The sequence below is a fragment of the Pundamilia nyererei genome, unplaced genomic scaffold (genome assembly GCF_000239375.1).
Source record: "Pundamilia nyererei isolate P.nyererei 1_Seehausen unplaced genomic scaffold, PunNye1.0 scaffold00001, whole genome shotgun sequence".
In the NCBI taxonomy this organism is placed as follows: Eukaryota; Metazoa; Chordata; class Actinopteri; order Cichliformes; family Cichlidae; genus Pundamilia; species Pundamilia nyererei.
The window spans coordinates 10733437-10746176 of record NW_005187402.1 but is presented as its reverse complement, the minus strand read 5'-3'; the positions used below and the strand labels follow the sequence as shown (position 1 = coordinate 10746176).

The following is a 12740-nucleotide window of genomic DNA, read 5'->3' as shown; positions in this document are numbered from 1 at the left end:
GTCTTATAAGATGAAAAAAAATGTGGAAAAAATAAACCTGACTCCACTTTGTTTGTTTGTTTTGTTGTTTTCTTCTCTTCCTCTCTCCCTCTCTCTCTCTCTCTCTCTCTCTCTCATCACCCCTCCTTTGCTACATCTGTGTCTGAGTCTCCTTCCTCTTCCCTATTTCTTCTGCATCTGTTTTTCTCGCTCCATCAAAACAGTCAGCCAGAGACAGTGCTGGGGCTGAGGAAATGGATGGTGTGTCTATTTTTAGAAGCAGGGAAGGAGGGCAAACCAAAAGTAAGCGAGGGAGAGAGGGAGCAAGAGAGAGAGGGAGGAGGAGGATGAGGTGGAGGAGAGGGAGGGGGGATGTGAGGAGAAGATAAACCTGCATTCTGCCTCTGCCTCTGGTCAGAGACAGTTGAAGCTTCACAGCACAATTAACAAGCAGCAGCAGATGAAAACAGAGGATCGTAAATAAAATTGAGGAGACAAAAAAAAGAGAGAACGAGAGCGACGGATGCAGGCTGCTATTTAAAGCTGCACCAGGAGAAGAGACAAGAAAAGATTCGGTGGACTCAACAAAGATCATCCGTAAAGGTGAGTGTGAAGGCAAATTGAGCAGAAAACCTTTACATTATTCCTGAGAATGCATGACGAACACACACACAGAGTGCCTGTTTTGTGCTTCAGCCTCGAGCTGCCGCCGTGGAACCATTTTTAGCTGTTGTATACAGAAGGTGTGGTCTATATTTAGCAGTGGTTACACCTTGGAAGAAACTGGGAGAGGCTGGCATTTTGGTTTGGCTTGCGCTATTTTTGTCATGAGGTCAATACAAGCATACATTGTGGGCTACGCTCTGGGTTATAACAACTCGGCGCTCCACACTCTGAAACAGTTTGAGGCTTTACGTGTCTGAGATCCCACAAAACAGTCATCTGTGTGTGCAGCCTCTCACTGGGATTGTTTGTATATTGAACGGTCAACACACACAACTCCAGAGTAAGCGGCGCACGGTGCCTGAAATGAAGGAAAGGGAGAGGAGAGGCTCCTATGTTTACTTGGTTTTATCGATACAGCCAGCAGTTGTAGTCGGTTGTGTTTTGGGAGCTTCGGACAATGTGAGCAATGTCCAGATGCACATTATGTCATTAGAAAAACACATTAGACTGATGAGGTGATTAAACAAGAGGCTTTTCAAAAGAAACTGAGGAAAAATTGTTGCAAATACAATGCAACACAACAGTGTGTACGAATGAGAAATTAACTCCAGAAGTTATAAGTCAGTTCGTGAGATAATAGTGCACAGATTAATCTTTTTATTTGTATCGTGTGGAGACACATATTGCAAGTTTCGACATAAATGACACACACAAACAGGGCTCTCACTTTGTAAACTAGGAAGTAAGATTGCATACGTTGCATCTGACCCTATCAGGAATGTGTCACATCTATCAAAATATCCAGTTTTCCAAATGGTGATTATATTTTCCTAAAGGATTCTGCTTTTTTGAGACTTGGATGCAGTATTTCACATTACACAGTTTTTTTCCCCATCTAAATGAGACCTCTCCCGTCTTGTCTTTCTCTCAGCTATGCGGCCGCGGTCCAGACTGCTGTCCAAGAGGAGACTGACGCTGCCCACAATCAGAGAGGGCAGCGAGGAGACGGTTAGAGATTTGAACGAAGCCAACACGCTCCATAATTCTGGTCACTGCCAGGCTTTGTCATCGGAGGACTACCTCCTCTCCATCTGCCACCTGGCCCACCCCACTTTTCCCAGCCGGGATGTTTCCCCGGACACTTTCCACACACAGCAGCAGGACACTGCGCAGCAGAAGCTGAGGCCATCGTGGATTGAATACAACCCGAAAGAGGAGGCACGTGCTGCTGATGCGCAGCAGGCAGAGGGGAAAGAACTAAACAGACAGCTGAAGTTTGGCAACTCTGACCCTCTTGAGTATATTTATGGACACCAGAACAGCTTCTCTACCCTCTCAGGAGGTAGGAGGAGAGCATTTGTCGAGGGGAGGTTTATGAGGCAGCACGGCAGCGTATGGGAGAGCAGAGTGTGCGTGCGAGCCCACAGCATTGCCCTTGGTTCAAATCCAGATTTCCCACAACAACATGAGGGCAGTTGCTCTGAATTAAACAGCAAAACTGACACTTCAGTTCCAAACATCTCCCCAAAACACACCTTGGCCAGGTCGGAGGCCAGCATAGCTTGCAGAAAGGCAGAGGGAGAGAGGCTGAATCCAGCCATCAAACAGTCCCTCATCTCTCAGTGGATCTCTGACTGCAGGCTGGCATGGAGGGAGGCACGCACTCGAGCCTGTATGCTTCCTGCCATTGCTGAGGTGTAGCATGTAAATGGACAGTCAATGTAACATTCTCCAGTAAATTATTCTAATCTTTTGTGTCAGTGCATGAGACATTGACATTAGGAGACACATAGAAATACACATTTGAAAAGATACAGAGACAAGTAAAGACTACTACAATTGTCCATCTGTAACATTATATCAGTGTTAATATTCACTATTACAACCTTTCTGCTCTTAATGTATGCCAGTGATCATAACAAACCATGAAAATGAGCAATTCTGTAATGTCCTTTTTAATATCTTCCAGTGTTTGTAAATGACATGAAGAAATAAAGCAGTCTTTTGATACTCTCTCTCAGATCGTGTGAAACGTGCTTTTCCCCTCAGCTGCAGGCTTTATTTTCCTGCACACGGAGACCCTTCAGAAATGAACTCCACTCTTGGCTCTGCTGGTGCCAGGCGCCGAAGTTTCTATGGTAACTGTCATGGGATCCTGCACTGGTAAACACAAGTGTGGAGAGACACGGGCAGAGCAAAGATGGCACCGGTGAACCTCAACATGCAAGATGCTGGTTATTTATTGCTGCACTGGTACGACAGCAACAACGATGCATGCAGTAAGGTATAACTGGAAAAGGTGACGCTGAAGGACGCAATGCCACACTAATACATTTTCACATTCCAAAGCACAAATGATCTGCATGTAGAATAAAACGGTTCAATGAGGCGTGTGCAGAAAAAACTAAACAGGCCATGGCTGTTCTACTAAATAAGAGACACTAGAGGGCAGGCTTCTATCATTACTACTCAAGAAAACACTTTGTATAACTGATTCATTGGACATTTTATAACAGTAAATCTCCCGTAAGCCGTTCTTACTCTCTGTATGGTAAATAATTATTTTCAAAGACTATCAGTTTAGGGATTTAAGGGTCAAAGACAAAGCCATAACTGTACTAACAACCGAATGTTTTGGCCTTGAGTCCAAGGTTGGATCCAAAGAAGGCTGTATGCTTTCAAGGCCAGGGTGTTGATATTTAATACATACACCATCTGTAACTTAAGTTAAAAGGCGACTATAAAGTAGAATAATACGCCATTGTTTGAGGTCAGGGGCAGAGGGTCAGTTCCCCTAAACCAAGCAACCCCCCCCCCCCCCCCCCCCCCCCCCCCCCTTCATTAGTGTACTGCACTGTGCAAAAAGTCTCCAGCTACTCATTATTAACTCAAGAAGGTTATGTTTTTGGTTGTGTGCGCTCATGTCATCATTCTGCCTGTAACTAAACTTAACTAAACTCAAAAAGTTTTGAATGAAAGACTTTATAGGGGTGTAGATAGGAGTCATATTAACAATCCATTCAAACCTGGCTTACAACCACCAAGGTCTTCAAGGTCAGCTTAATAATTTATTGATCCAAAATTGAAAAAATGCCTTATAACTTAAAAATTTAGATTCTTACAAGACTGATGAGCTGTATAAGGATCTATAATAACATGTCTTATCTGACCTCTGACCTCTCCTTGAAGGTCAATAGACTGATCTAAGTGTAAAAGTAGTAATAATTCTATATAGAGCTACTTGAAACTATGTTTCTTATTTCACTGTTTGTATTGACAACATGTCAGCATATAGGGAATCATATTTGTGGATTCTAAATATCATGTTACTTTATTATGACTTTAATATGTACATTATAATAACAAGTTACAATTTAAACACAATAAAATACAATGTTCCTGCATAAGTATGTAGATATACTAACATTGTATGTATACTGCTTATACATGCTTAAAAAACAAATTAAATTTCTGATGAAAACATTTTTTTTCACTTGATGTTTATCATTAATATTCCAAATAAATTTTACTGAACATTTAATGAGTTCTATACCTGTACTATATCCATATAGATAAAAAAAAAATACAAAAAATAATGGTACTCAAACCTATGTCAAGTAAAGGCCTGCACTTTGCATTTGTTTTTGCTGAACTACAATCTGCTTAAAGCATCTTTAAAAAGAACAAAAAAACAAAATGAATGTATAGAAAATACAATAATGACGTAAATGAGGAGAGCGAGCTTGCCTGGCAGACGTCTGAGGGCGTCTTGTCTCCTTATACCGTATTTTCCTTCCAAGCTTTAAAGTGGTTTCGAGTCATATTTCTCAGGCTTCCTGAGGGTGTTTTAGAAGTTGTAGACCTTTGAAGCAGTGTGGCAATGTGATGTGTTTATAGACATAGAAGAGAACAAAAGGCAGAAGAGTTCTGAAGGTCCTAGTAATTAAAGAAATTAGAAGAAAGCTTTTCTGATAGTTCAGCCTGTGTTGAAGTTGATCGTAACAAATATTAATTTTCAAGCTCATTAGAATTGTAAAAACTCAGTTTTTGCCTTATATATTATATTTGCTATTTTCCTAACAAAACGTGTATGGAAACTAGTTGGCTCAAGACTTTTGCACAGTGCTGAAGAAAGTACTTTAAAACACATGTGTTTTTACATTATGTGTAAAAATGTAAAAACACATAATGAAAACGCTCCACAGAGCGTTTTTTCTTGTGTTGATCAATCGGGGTTACTAGAAAGTAGCAGCAGTGACTATGAGTACTGAATACGATTATTGTGACTGGAGGAAGTAAATCATTTTAGTTCTTCCGTACGCAATATTTATATGAGCAAAATAATGCCAAAAAAGTTGCTGATTGTAAGGTTATTTATTTCTCTGAAAGCAATGGCTTTTAAACCAAATATCAGATTTTTTTTATAGAGTTTGGGACTTACTGGTAGTATGGGAAACCTTATTTGCAGCAAGATTAGCATACACATTATTATTACTGTTGCCACTTCTTATTATTGCTTAAGTAAAAGAAGAAGAGATTTGTTGGGGGGAGAACCACAAGTACCCTGAGGATGAGATATGTTTTAATCAAATATATATTTGCTGTATATAATACTTAGTGTGTGTGTTAGATTTCTATGTTCAGTGTTGCACATGCAGTATCATGTACTTTCCCTGGTGTTGATACAACGTTATTATAATGTTATTATAACTGAAGAATTCTTTCAGCCAATAAAGGAAGAAAAAAAAAGACAAACACCATAAAAACCATAAAGAAAAGAAAAGATGTGTCAGCGTTAAGAGGGAGAAAGATGTGGTGGTTGCAGGAAAATATTCTTAGCTGCATTTCACACTTACCTCAACAGGAAGATGAGATCTATTTGCATCAAACTGACAGTTGACTACTAGTAAATTATTAATAATTGTTATTATTATTTAGATTTTTGGTGTATATTTCAGACCGTCCCTCAAAGGGTTGCTGATTTTAGTTTTCAAAATCATATTAAATTATTTTCTTCGTAGCAAGTGTTTCAGTAAAGATTTTCAACTGTCAAGACCCAGTGTGTGATTTTAGTGTTCCCTTAATTTCCCTTGTTTTTGAGCAGTATAAATATACCTTAGTAATTTACTAAGGTTTTGTTTTGTTTTTTAGGCACACTATGGTACCAGGTCAGCAGCCTGTTAGCCCTGCAACACACTGGTGATTTGTCCAGGATGTACCCCGCTTTTCACCCTATGATAACTGGGATAGCTCCCCCACCCACCCAACCACTGCGACCCTGATAAGGATAAGCCAAAGCGAATGGATGAATGGATGGACTAAGGTAACTCTTCCTTATCTAAACTGTTTTCTACTACATATTTCAACTATATAGTACCACTGATCCATAAACAATTAAAAAATAAGGACGCATCTTAACCATGTTGTGGAAAAAGTTCACCACACTTGGGAACCACACATACACATGTGAAACTTTTCACAGGATTCTTTGCGAGACTCGTGAAAAACTCCCCATGATTCAACAGCTCGTTGAACACGTTTAACAGCAACAAGTTGACACGGGTTTTCGGTATGACTTTTGAAAGATTCGTCTGTCACATTGCTGAGGAATTTCAATGCCCTCTCTTTACAGTGCTTCTTAAGTTCATTGAGGTTTGTCGGCATTTGTTCATGCACAGCTCTCTTGAGGCCTCTCCGAAGTATTTCAGTCAGGTTGAGGTCTAGCTTTTGCCTGGGCCATTGGAGCACTCCAATTCTTTTCTTTTTCAGTCTGCTTTTTGTTTTGTTTTTATCAAAATTAATTCATTATGCAAAATGTTTAAGAAATAAATGTCCATGTGTCTTTGCCTGTTCACACAAACATTCAGAATACAAGTTCATCTCTGTGAGAATTTTTAATTGTTATGCAAAAAGTTTTAATGTTCTCTTGTAATGTATCATATTACCACAAAATGTCAAAATGTTGTACCACCAGCCACAGAGCTGAGAAGGAGTGGGGGTGGGAGGGTTGGTATCCAGTGCTGTTTTGAGCATCATAGGCTTGTTGTGTGACCCAATTTCACCCAAGCTTTGCCTGTCAGACGGATGACCTCACATTTGACTCTATAAAACTTTAGCATACAAGGATTTCATGGTCAATTCAATCACTGCAAGATCCCTGTGGCTGCAGAACAAGCCCAAATCATCACCCCTCCACCACCGTGCCTGACAGCTGGTACGAGGTGTTTGTGCTGTTATGCGTTTGTTTTGTAGCAGACGTGGTGCTGTGCATTATCACCCAACGTCTGCACTTTGGTTTTATTGGTTTCATCTATCCAGATCCATCTATCCATTGTTCCAGAACTCTTGTTGTTTGTTCAGATGCTACTTGGCGAACTTTGGCCACGCTGCCGTGTGATTTTTAGAGAGAACAGTCTTTTCCAGGCAATCTTTCCAAACAAGCCGTACTTGTTCACTTTTTCTTAAATTATGCTGTCATTAACTTTTCTTTCTTATTTTCTTTGTTCTTTGAATCCAAACCTGAATGCTTCAGAGCAGCAAACTTTCAAAATGTCCGCTTTTATAGGTGTGCCTGCACTTGCTTATGATGAATGGCTTGAGTGCATCTTATTTCCTATGGAAGTGTCAAGTTGTACCATTGTGTACTTTCACCTGGCTACATAAACTCTTGTGAAAACTTTCGTTTACATCTTCTCAACCTTATGAGTTTAGATCACGATCTAAACAACAAAGCCTGAAGCAACGGCTTTTATAAAGTTGTAGTTTTTTAATTCAAAGCCTTTGAGTTGGAGTCTGCATGACTTATGTGCATAAAAAATTAGAAAATCCCTTTAAATTGTTTCCGCTTTCCTTTTCCACAACAAGAAATATTGTTTTCTACTAAGAAATATCACTTTTTAAATGAAATGAGAAGTGCAACCACACTGGGCTTGTCTAGAAAATTTGTACAGGAAGAGACTCTGCTGATGTTGCTAGTTCCTGTTGGTTTATTCCTATACGGGGTCACACATTGTGGTATTCACCACAAGTAAAGCGGCACACATCCTCACAAAAAGGAAATATAGTCTTAATATGTAAGGTTGGCAATCCCCTTATATACACAAACTCACTTTGACCCCACTACCATTAGGGCTAATAGGGAGGGGAAAAAGCCACTTTCCATTTATGTTCCTGGCCATATCTGTTCCATCGCTCTCCGTTGGACTGCAGTTGCACCACATTTTTGTCCCTGTGCCAGAATATCTGAAAGAACAAGCTGTACCCACAAAAGGGAAAAGCCATTAAATATTAACAAAAAGTACATATAAAATATTCAAGCATGCTAAGTGCACAGAAATACAGTTAATCTGCGTTGGAAGCATTGAATAAAAAAGCGTGATTTCTAAATCTCACTGTGAGAGCGGGTTTTGATTTGATTTATAGTTTTCTACACGTTATAAGCGCTTCTGTGTCGTTTTAGAGAGGTCACACTTGCTGACCAAGCGACTACTGGTGTTCAGTCTGGCACCGCAAGAAAAAAAGTCCCCATTCTCGCTTTTTATTGGAAGGGAAGATCCCTGTGTCTTAAAATAGCATGCCTCCACTTTGACATTTGTTTGAATCTTTGGTTTAATATTTTACATTTAATCTTCGAATCCAATGATTTTTGTTTTTTAAAGTTCTTTTTGCATGCAACCTCTCAGAAAGCCCTTTTAAAATTGTATTAAATTTTAAATTAAACATTACAGTGCTTGAACCATCATTTCTGCCCCCAAAAACAGATTTTCACACTTAAGTATTGAAATCGATGTGAATGATTTGGATTGCAGCAGCCCACCATCACGGGACATCACCCACATCATCCCAGACGTAGACAGATATGTCAGAAGTTGCAGTAAGTCAAACCAAAACCTTCTGCATGGCTGCAAACGAGATGTTTTGTAGTTTGGGTGAATGCCAAACATGTTTCTGAAGTCCTCAGAGTTGACATTTTAGAGACATAACCCCTTTGATTAATACTATAAACACTAATTTCATCCTCCTTTCCTCGTTTTTTTAAGCTGCTGGTTCTCTACATCACAGCTTTTACAGGAAACTAATGTGAATTCTTCTTATTACATCACTTTCTGTTTCATTCTGGCTTTCTGACCTTCTTGCAGCTGAAAATAGGTTATAAAAAAAAAAGAAGAAAATAAAAGTTGATTGAATTTCAGTTTGCCAAGCGTCAAATGAAAAGGGAAATAAAACTGAAACTCCGAAGCTTTCTTTTGAAACCATATTTGCTCAAGGCTTTGATCTTGGTGGCTTTTCTTATCAGATCTGATCAGATTTTATCTGGTGTGTCACCATCAAACCAAAGACAGAAGGCAGATAGTCAGATAAGTCAGAGATTACCGATTTATTCACACCAGAAATGTCACAAATGTACAACTACCGCTTACTACAAATGGAAAGAAATAAAACAAAGCTGCGTGTTTTTCCGAGCACTCACACCTTTCTCATTTGGAGATGAGAATGCTAAAGGTGTCAAACCACTGATGCATGTACCATCATGCCCTCGTGTTGCAAAATAAAAAAAAAGAAAGAAAAAAAGAAAGAAAGAAAAAGCCCACATGTTGTGTAAGTTGTTCAAATATCTGCCTTTGTTATGATAGCAATAAAAAGAGAAGGATTTTTATTGTATTATCATGTGATAGTTGGAATATTACATTTTTCTGATGTTTGAACATTAATAAAATGATATAATTAAAGAAAAAGTTTGTTTCACTTTATTTGTGCATCTGCTCCCTATTTAGCTCAGATATATATATTTTTTCTGGTTTATTCGATTAAATAATTTCATTTAAAAATTCCACAAAGCTTGATATGAAGGAGGTTAAATCCATTATTATTTTTGGGGCAGGAAGTTAAAAACATAAAATAAAACATAACTTTAAAAAAGTTATAGGAATAAAGCAGGTAAGCTTTTTTTTAAGCAAATGTTAGGATTATATGAAATGGTGCATTGTGGAAAATGCACGTGTAAGTGAACTGTATGTTTAATGGAAGCAGAAGTTGTCATTTTTAAACTCTGAAACACTTTAATCTGCCCCCATTTTTTATATATATATTTTTTTTTTCAGTCTATTATGAATTTGATATAAAGAACATGAAATTCAACATAATTTTCAGCTCTCACAAAACCATAGCCAGTACATCTAAATAGTGGCAGCTTTCTAGTTTGTTAACCAAGGCCTTGAGAGCTTATTTTACCTACAGCATGTGTGTGTGAGCTTTCAATATCCGCTGCAACGCCGATGTGTTGCAATAACTGCAACTAAATGTTTCCTGTAAAAGCTGCTTAGTCCAACACACTAACTTAGATGACTTTATCCCTCCATTTAGAATGGCTACAGCTCTGGGATATTTGACAGTTTGCTCACATTAAGTCTTCTAGAGACAACTGATACCCCTGAGAACTCTTATTTTCCAGCAATGGGCTCTATAATGTATTATCTTTTCTGCATTAAGTTTAAACTCACAGCTTACTTAGTTAGATATACCTTACTAGGACCTCATTCTACCTTCAGCAATTACAGCCGTAATTGTTTGCAGCATTGATTCAACACATTGCAAAAAAATTCCCCACAGATTTTGGTCCATAAATTAACACGACAGCATCACACGGGTGCTGTAGATTTGCCAGCTACACATCCATGATGATCTACTGGACTGACATCTGACAGATGAGGAGGCCATTTGAGTACGGTGCACTCACTGCAATGTTCAAGAAACTGATGTGAGATGATTTGAGTTTTGTTACACTGCTCAACTGATACCGAGGGGCCCAAATAGTGCCGGGAAAAGATTCCCTACATTATTAAACCACCACCAGCCTGAACTGTTGACGCAGAGCTGGATGGATCCATGTGCCCATGTTCTTTCTGACCCTATCACCTACATGTTGACTCATCAGACCAGTCAATGTTTTTCCATCTTATGTTATGCAATTTTGGTGAGTCCATGTAAATTTTAAGCTTCAGGTTTCTGTTGTTAGCTGACATGAGTGTCACTTCTTGTGGTCTTCTGCTGCTGTAGCTCATCTGCTTTGAGGTTCAATGTGTTGTGTATTCACAACAAATGCTCTTCTTCATACCTTGATTGTAACAAGTGGTTAAATGAGTTGCTGTTGCCTTGTATCACCTCGACGCGACAAAATCATTCTCCTCTGACTTCTGGCGTCAACAAGGAATTATCCCACAGAGAACAGCTGCTCACTGGATATTTTCTGTTTTTCAGGCCGTTCTCTGTAAACCCTTGAGATTGTTGCTCAGGAAAATCCCGGTAGATTAGCAGTTTCTGAAATACTCAAATCAGCACAACAGGCACCAGCAAACATGTGACATTATAACTCCTAAATTACCTTGCTTCCTCATTCTGATGTTCTGTTTGAATCATGTCTACAATCCTAAATGCACTTATTTGGTGCCATATGAATATTTAACATGGCCCAAATGTTTTCTCACAGGTTAGAAAGGTTTCATTTCTCACATGGCCTAAATGTTTTGATGGTTGATGTGGGGGTTTTTTTGTTTTGTTTTTATCAAAATTAATTCATTATGCAAAATGTTTAAGAAATAAATGTCCTTGTGTCTTTGCCTGTTCACACAAACATTCAGAATACAAGTTCATCTGTGTGAGAACTTGTAATTGTTATGCAAAAAGGTTTAATGTTCTCTTGTAATCTATCATATTACCACAAAATGTCAAAATGTTGTACCACCAGACACAGAGCTGAGAAGGAGTGGGGGGGTTGGAGGGTTGGCTTTTTCTATTTTGTGGCATTTTTGAGTTTCACTTTCCACTCTCAAAAATTTCCCTTTGTCACAGGAAAGATTACGTATGCAGCCAAAGTAAGTATTTAAGAGCCCACTCTGAGTCGACTCCTCACAGCACTCCTGTCAACAATCAGTCTTTAATTGTTGCAAGACTCTCTCTGGCTTCATTATTATCTTTGCTGCACGTTTTCAGCACCAGTGTCATCTTGAAACCAGCAATGTCAACCCTCATCAAAGCGTTTCTGCTCCTGGCTGTCATGGTCTGCATCTCCCAGGCCCAACGTAAGTTTCTTTCTTTATTTGTCCTTTTAGATGATTTAGATTCTTGGTTGAAATTACGCAAACTTGAATTTGTGCACGTCAAATATTAATTTCTTTTTCATTGCCTTCTTTTCTAGTCAAACAATCAGGACAGCAGTGTCTGTGTCACCGTGTCAGGAATCTTAACGGCATGAAGACTGACATAAAGGACATACAGATCTACCCAGCAACCATCTTCTGCAACAAAGTGGAGATTGTGTAAGATTTTTTTAATATGACTTTTTTTTTCATTATTGCTTTTGATAAATTCAACATGAAGATTTGCTAAGCTTTAATAAAGCATCACACAAGAAATTGCACGACAGTGCAAATTAAATGCATCCTAACTAAAAATGCCTTTTTAAGGTAGATAATGATTTTTGAAAAATACTTGTAGGATCCTTAGCTTTTCCATTTAAATTGAACTTACCTCTATTTTCTATTTCAACAGTGTTACCTTGAACAGTGGCCTCCGCTATTGCTTGAACCCCGAGCAAAGAAACGTGAAAAGGCTCCTGACTAAAATCATGTGAGTACACTTCACCACACTCATCCAAGTTTTACATCCAGTACTCTGATTGTCTAAATAATAATGTTAGATTATTAGTGAATCGCTTCAGTTTATAGAAATAAAGTAATAAATGACATTTTTTTTCTAATGAGTGCACTGTTTGTTTGTTTTTTGTGAATTTAGGGATAAAAAGCAGAAGACCACTTCCTCCCCAGTGGAACCCTCCACAGCTGCCATGTGATTGTCTTTTAAGCTCTCTGAAAGAAAAAGCACCTCATATGACCTCTGAACTCTCAACAAAGTCACCTTGACAAAAAAAAAAACATGGACATGAAATGATTGTAGTTTTTTTTATTTAATTTTTATATGTGCTTATATTTTATGTCCACTCCGTTGTATCCTGTTTTTATTCTTCTGTGTTTTTGTAAATAGATGAATGTCTCTTTGTACTTCTTGATATTTTTTTAATAAAATTATTAGCTCTTAAA

The 12740-nt window shown here is 38.5% G+C and overlaps 2 protein-coding genes across 2 annotated transcripts; both read left to right on the top strand.

The window, feature by feature from the left end:
* The first annotated feature begins 363 nt into the window (after positions 1–363).
* LOC102212170 (uncharacterized) lies at positions 364–2655 on the top strand. Its single transcript, XM_005719845.1, has 2 exons — positions 364–582; positions 1577–2655. The coding sequence occupies exon 2, from the start codon at positions 1579–1581 to the stop codon at positions 2344–2346; it is 768 nt and encodes a 255-aa protein (XP_005719902.1). The 5' UTR covers positions 364–582; positions 1577–1578; the 3' UTR covers positions 2347–2655.
* An 8883-nt stretch (positions 2656–11538) lies between these two features.
* LOC102211897 (C-X-C motif chemokine 10-like) lies at positions 11539–12740 on the top strand. The gene is made up of 4 exons (XM_005719844.2): positions 11539–11723; positions 11840–11960; positions 12193–12270; positions 12436–12740. The coding sequence occupies exons 1-4, from the start codon at positions 11660–11662 to the stop codon at positions 12491–12493; spliced, it is 321 nt and encodes a 106-aa protein (XP_005719901.1). The 5' UTR covers positions 11539–11659; the 3' UTR covers positions 12494–12740.

Excerpts from the sequence above, each read along its gene's own strand:
- LOC102212170 (XM_005719845.1), top strand. The coding sequence starts at position 1,579 with ATGCGGCCGCGGTCCAGACTGCTGTCCAAGAGGAGACTGACGCTGCCC.
- LOC102211897 (XM_005719844.2), top strand. The coding sequence starts at position 11,660 with ATGTCAACCCTCATCAAAGCGTTTCTGCTCCTGGCTGTCATGGTCTGC. Across the intron at positions 11,724-11,839 it reads CTGCATCTCCCAGGCCCAAC|TCAAACAATCAGGACAGCAG; the intron begins GTAAGTTTCTTT and ends CTTCTTTTCTAG. Across the intron at positions 11,961-12,192 it reads TGCAACAAAGTGGAGATTGT|TGTTACCTTGAACAGTGGCC; the intron begins GTAAGATTTTTT and ends CTATTTCAACAG.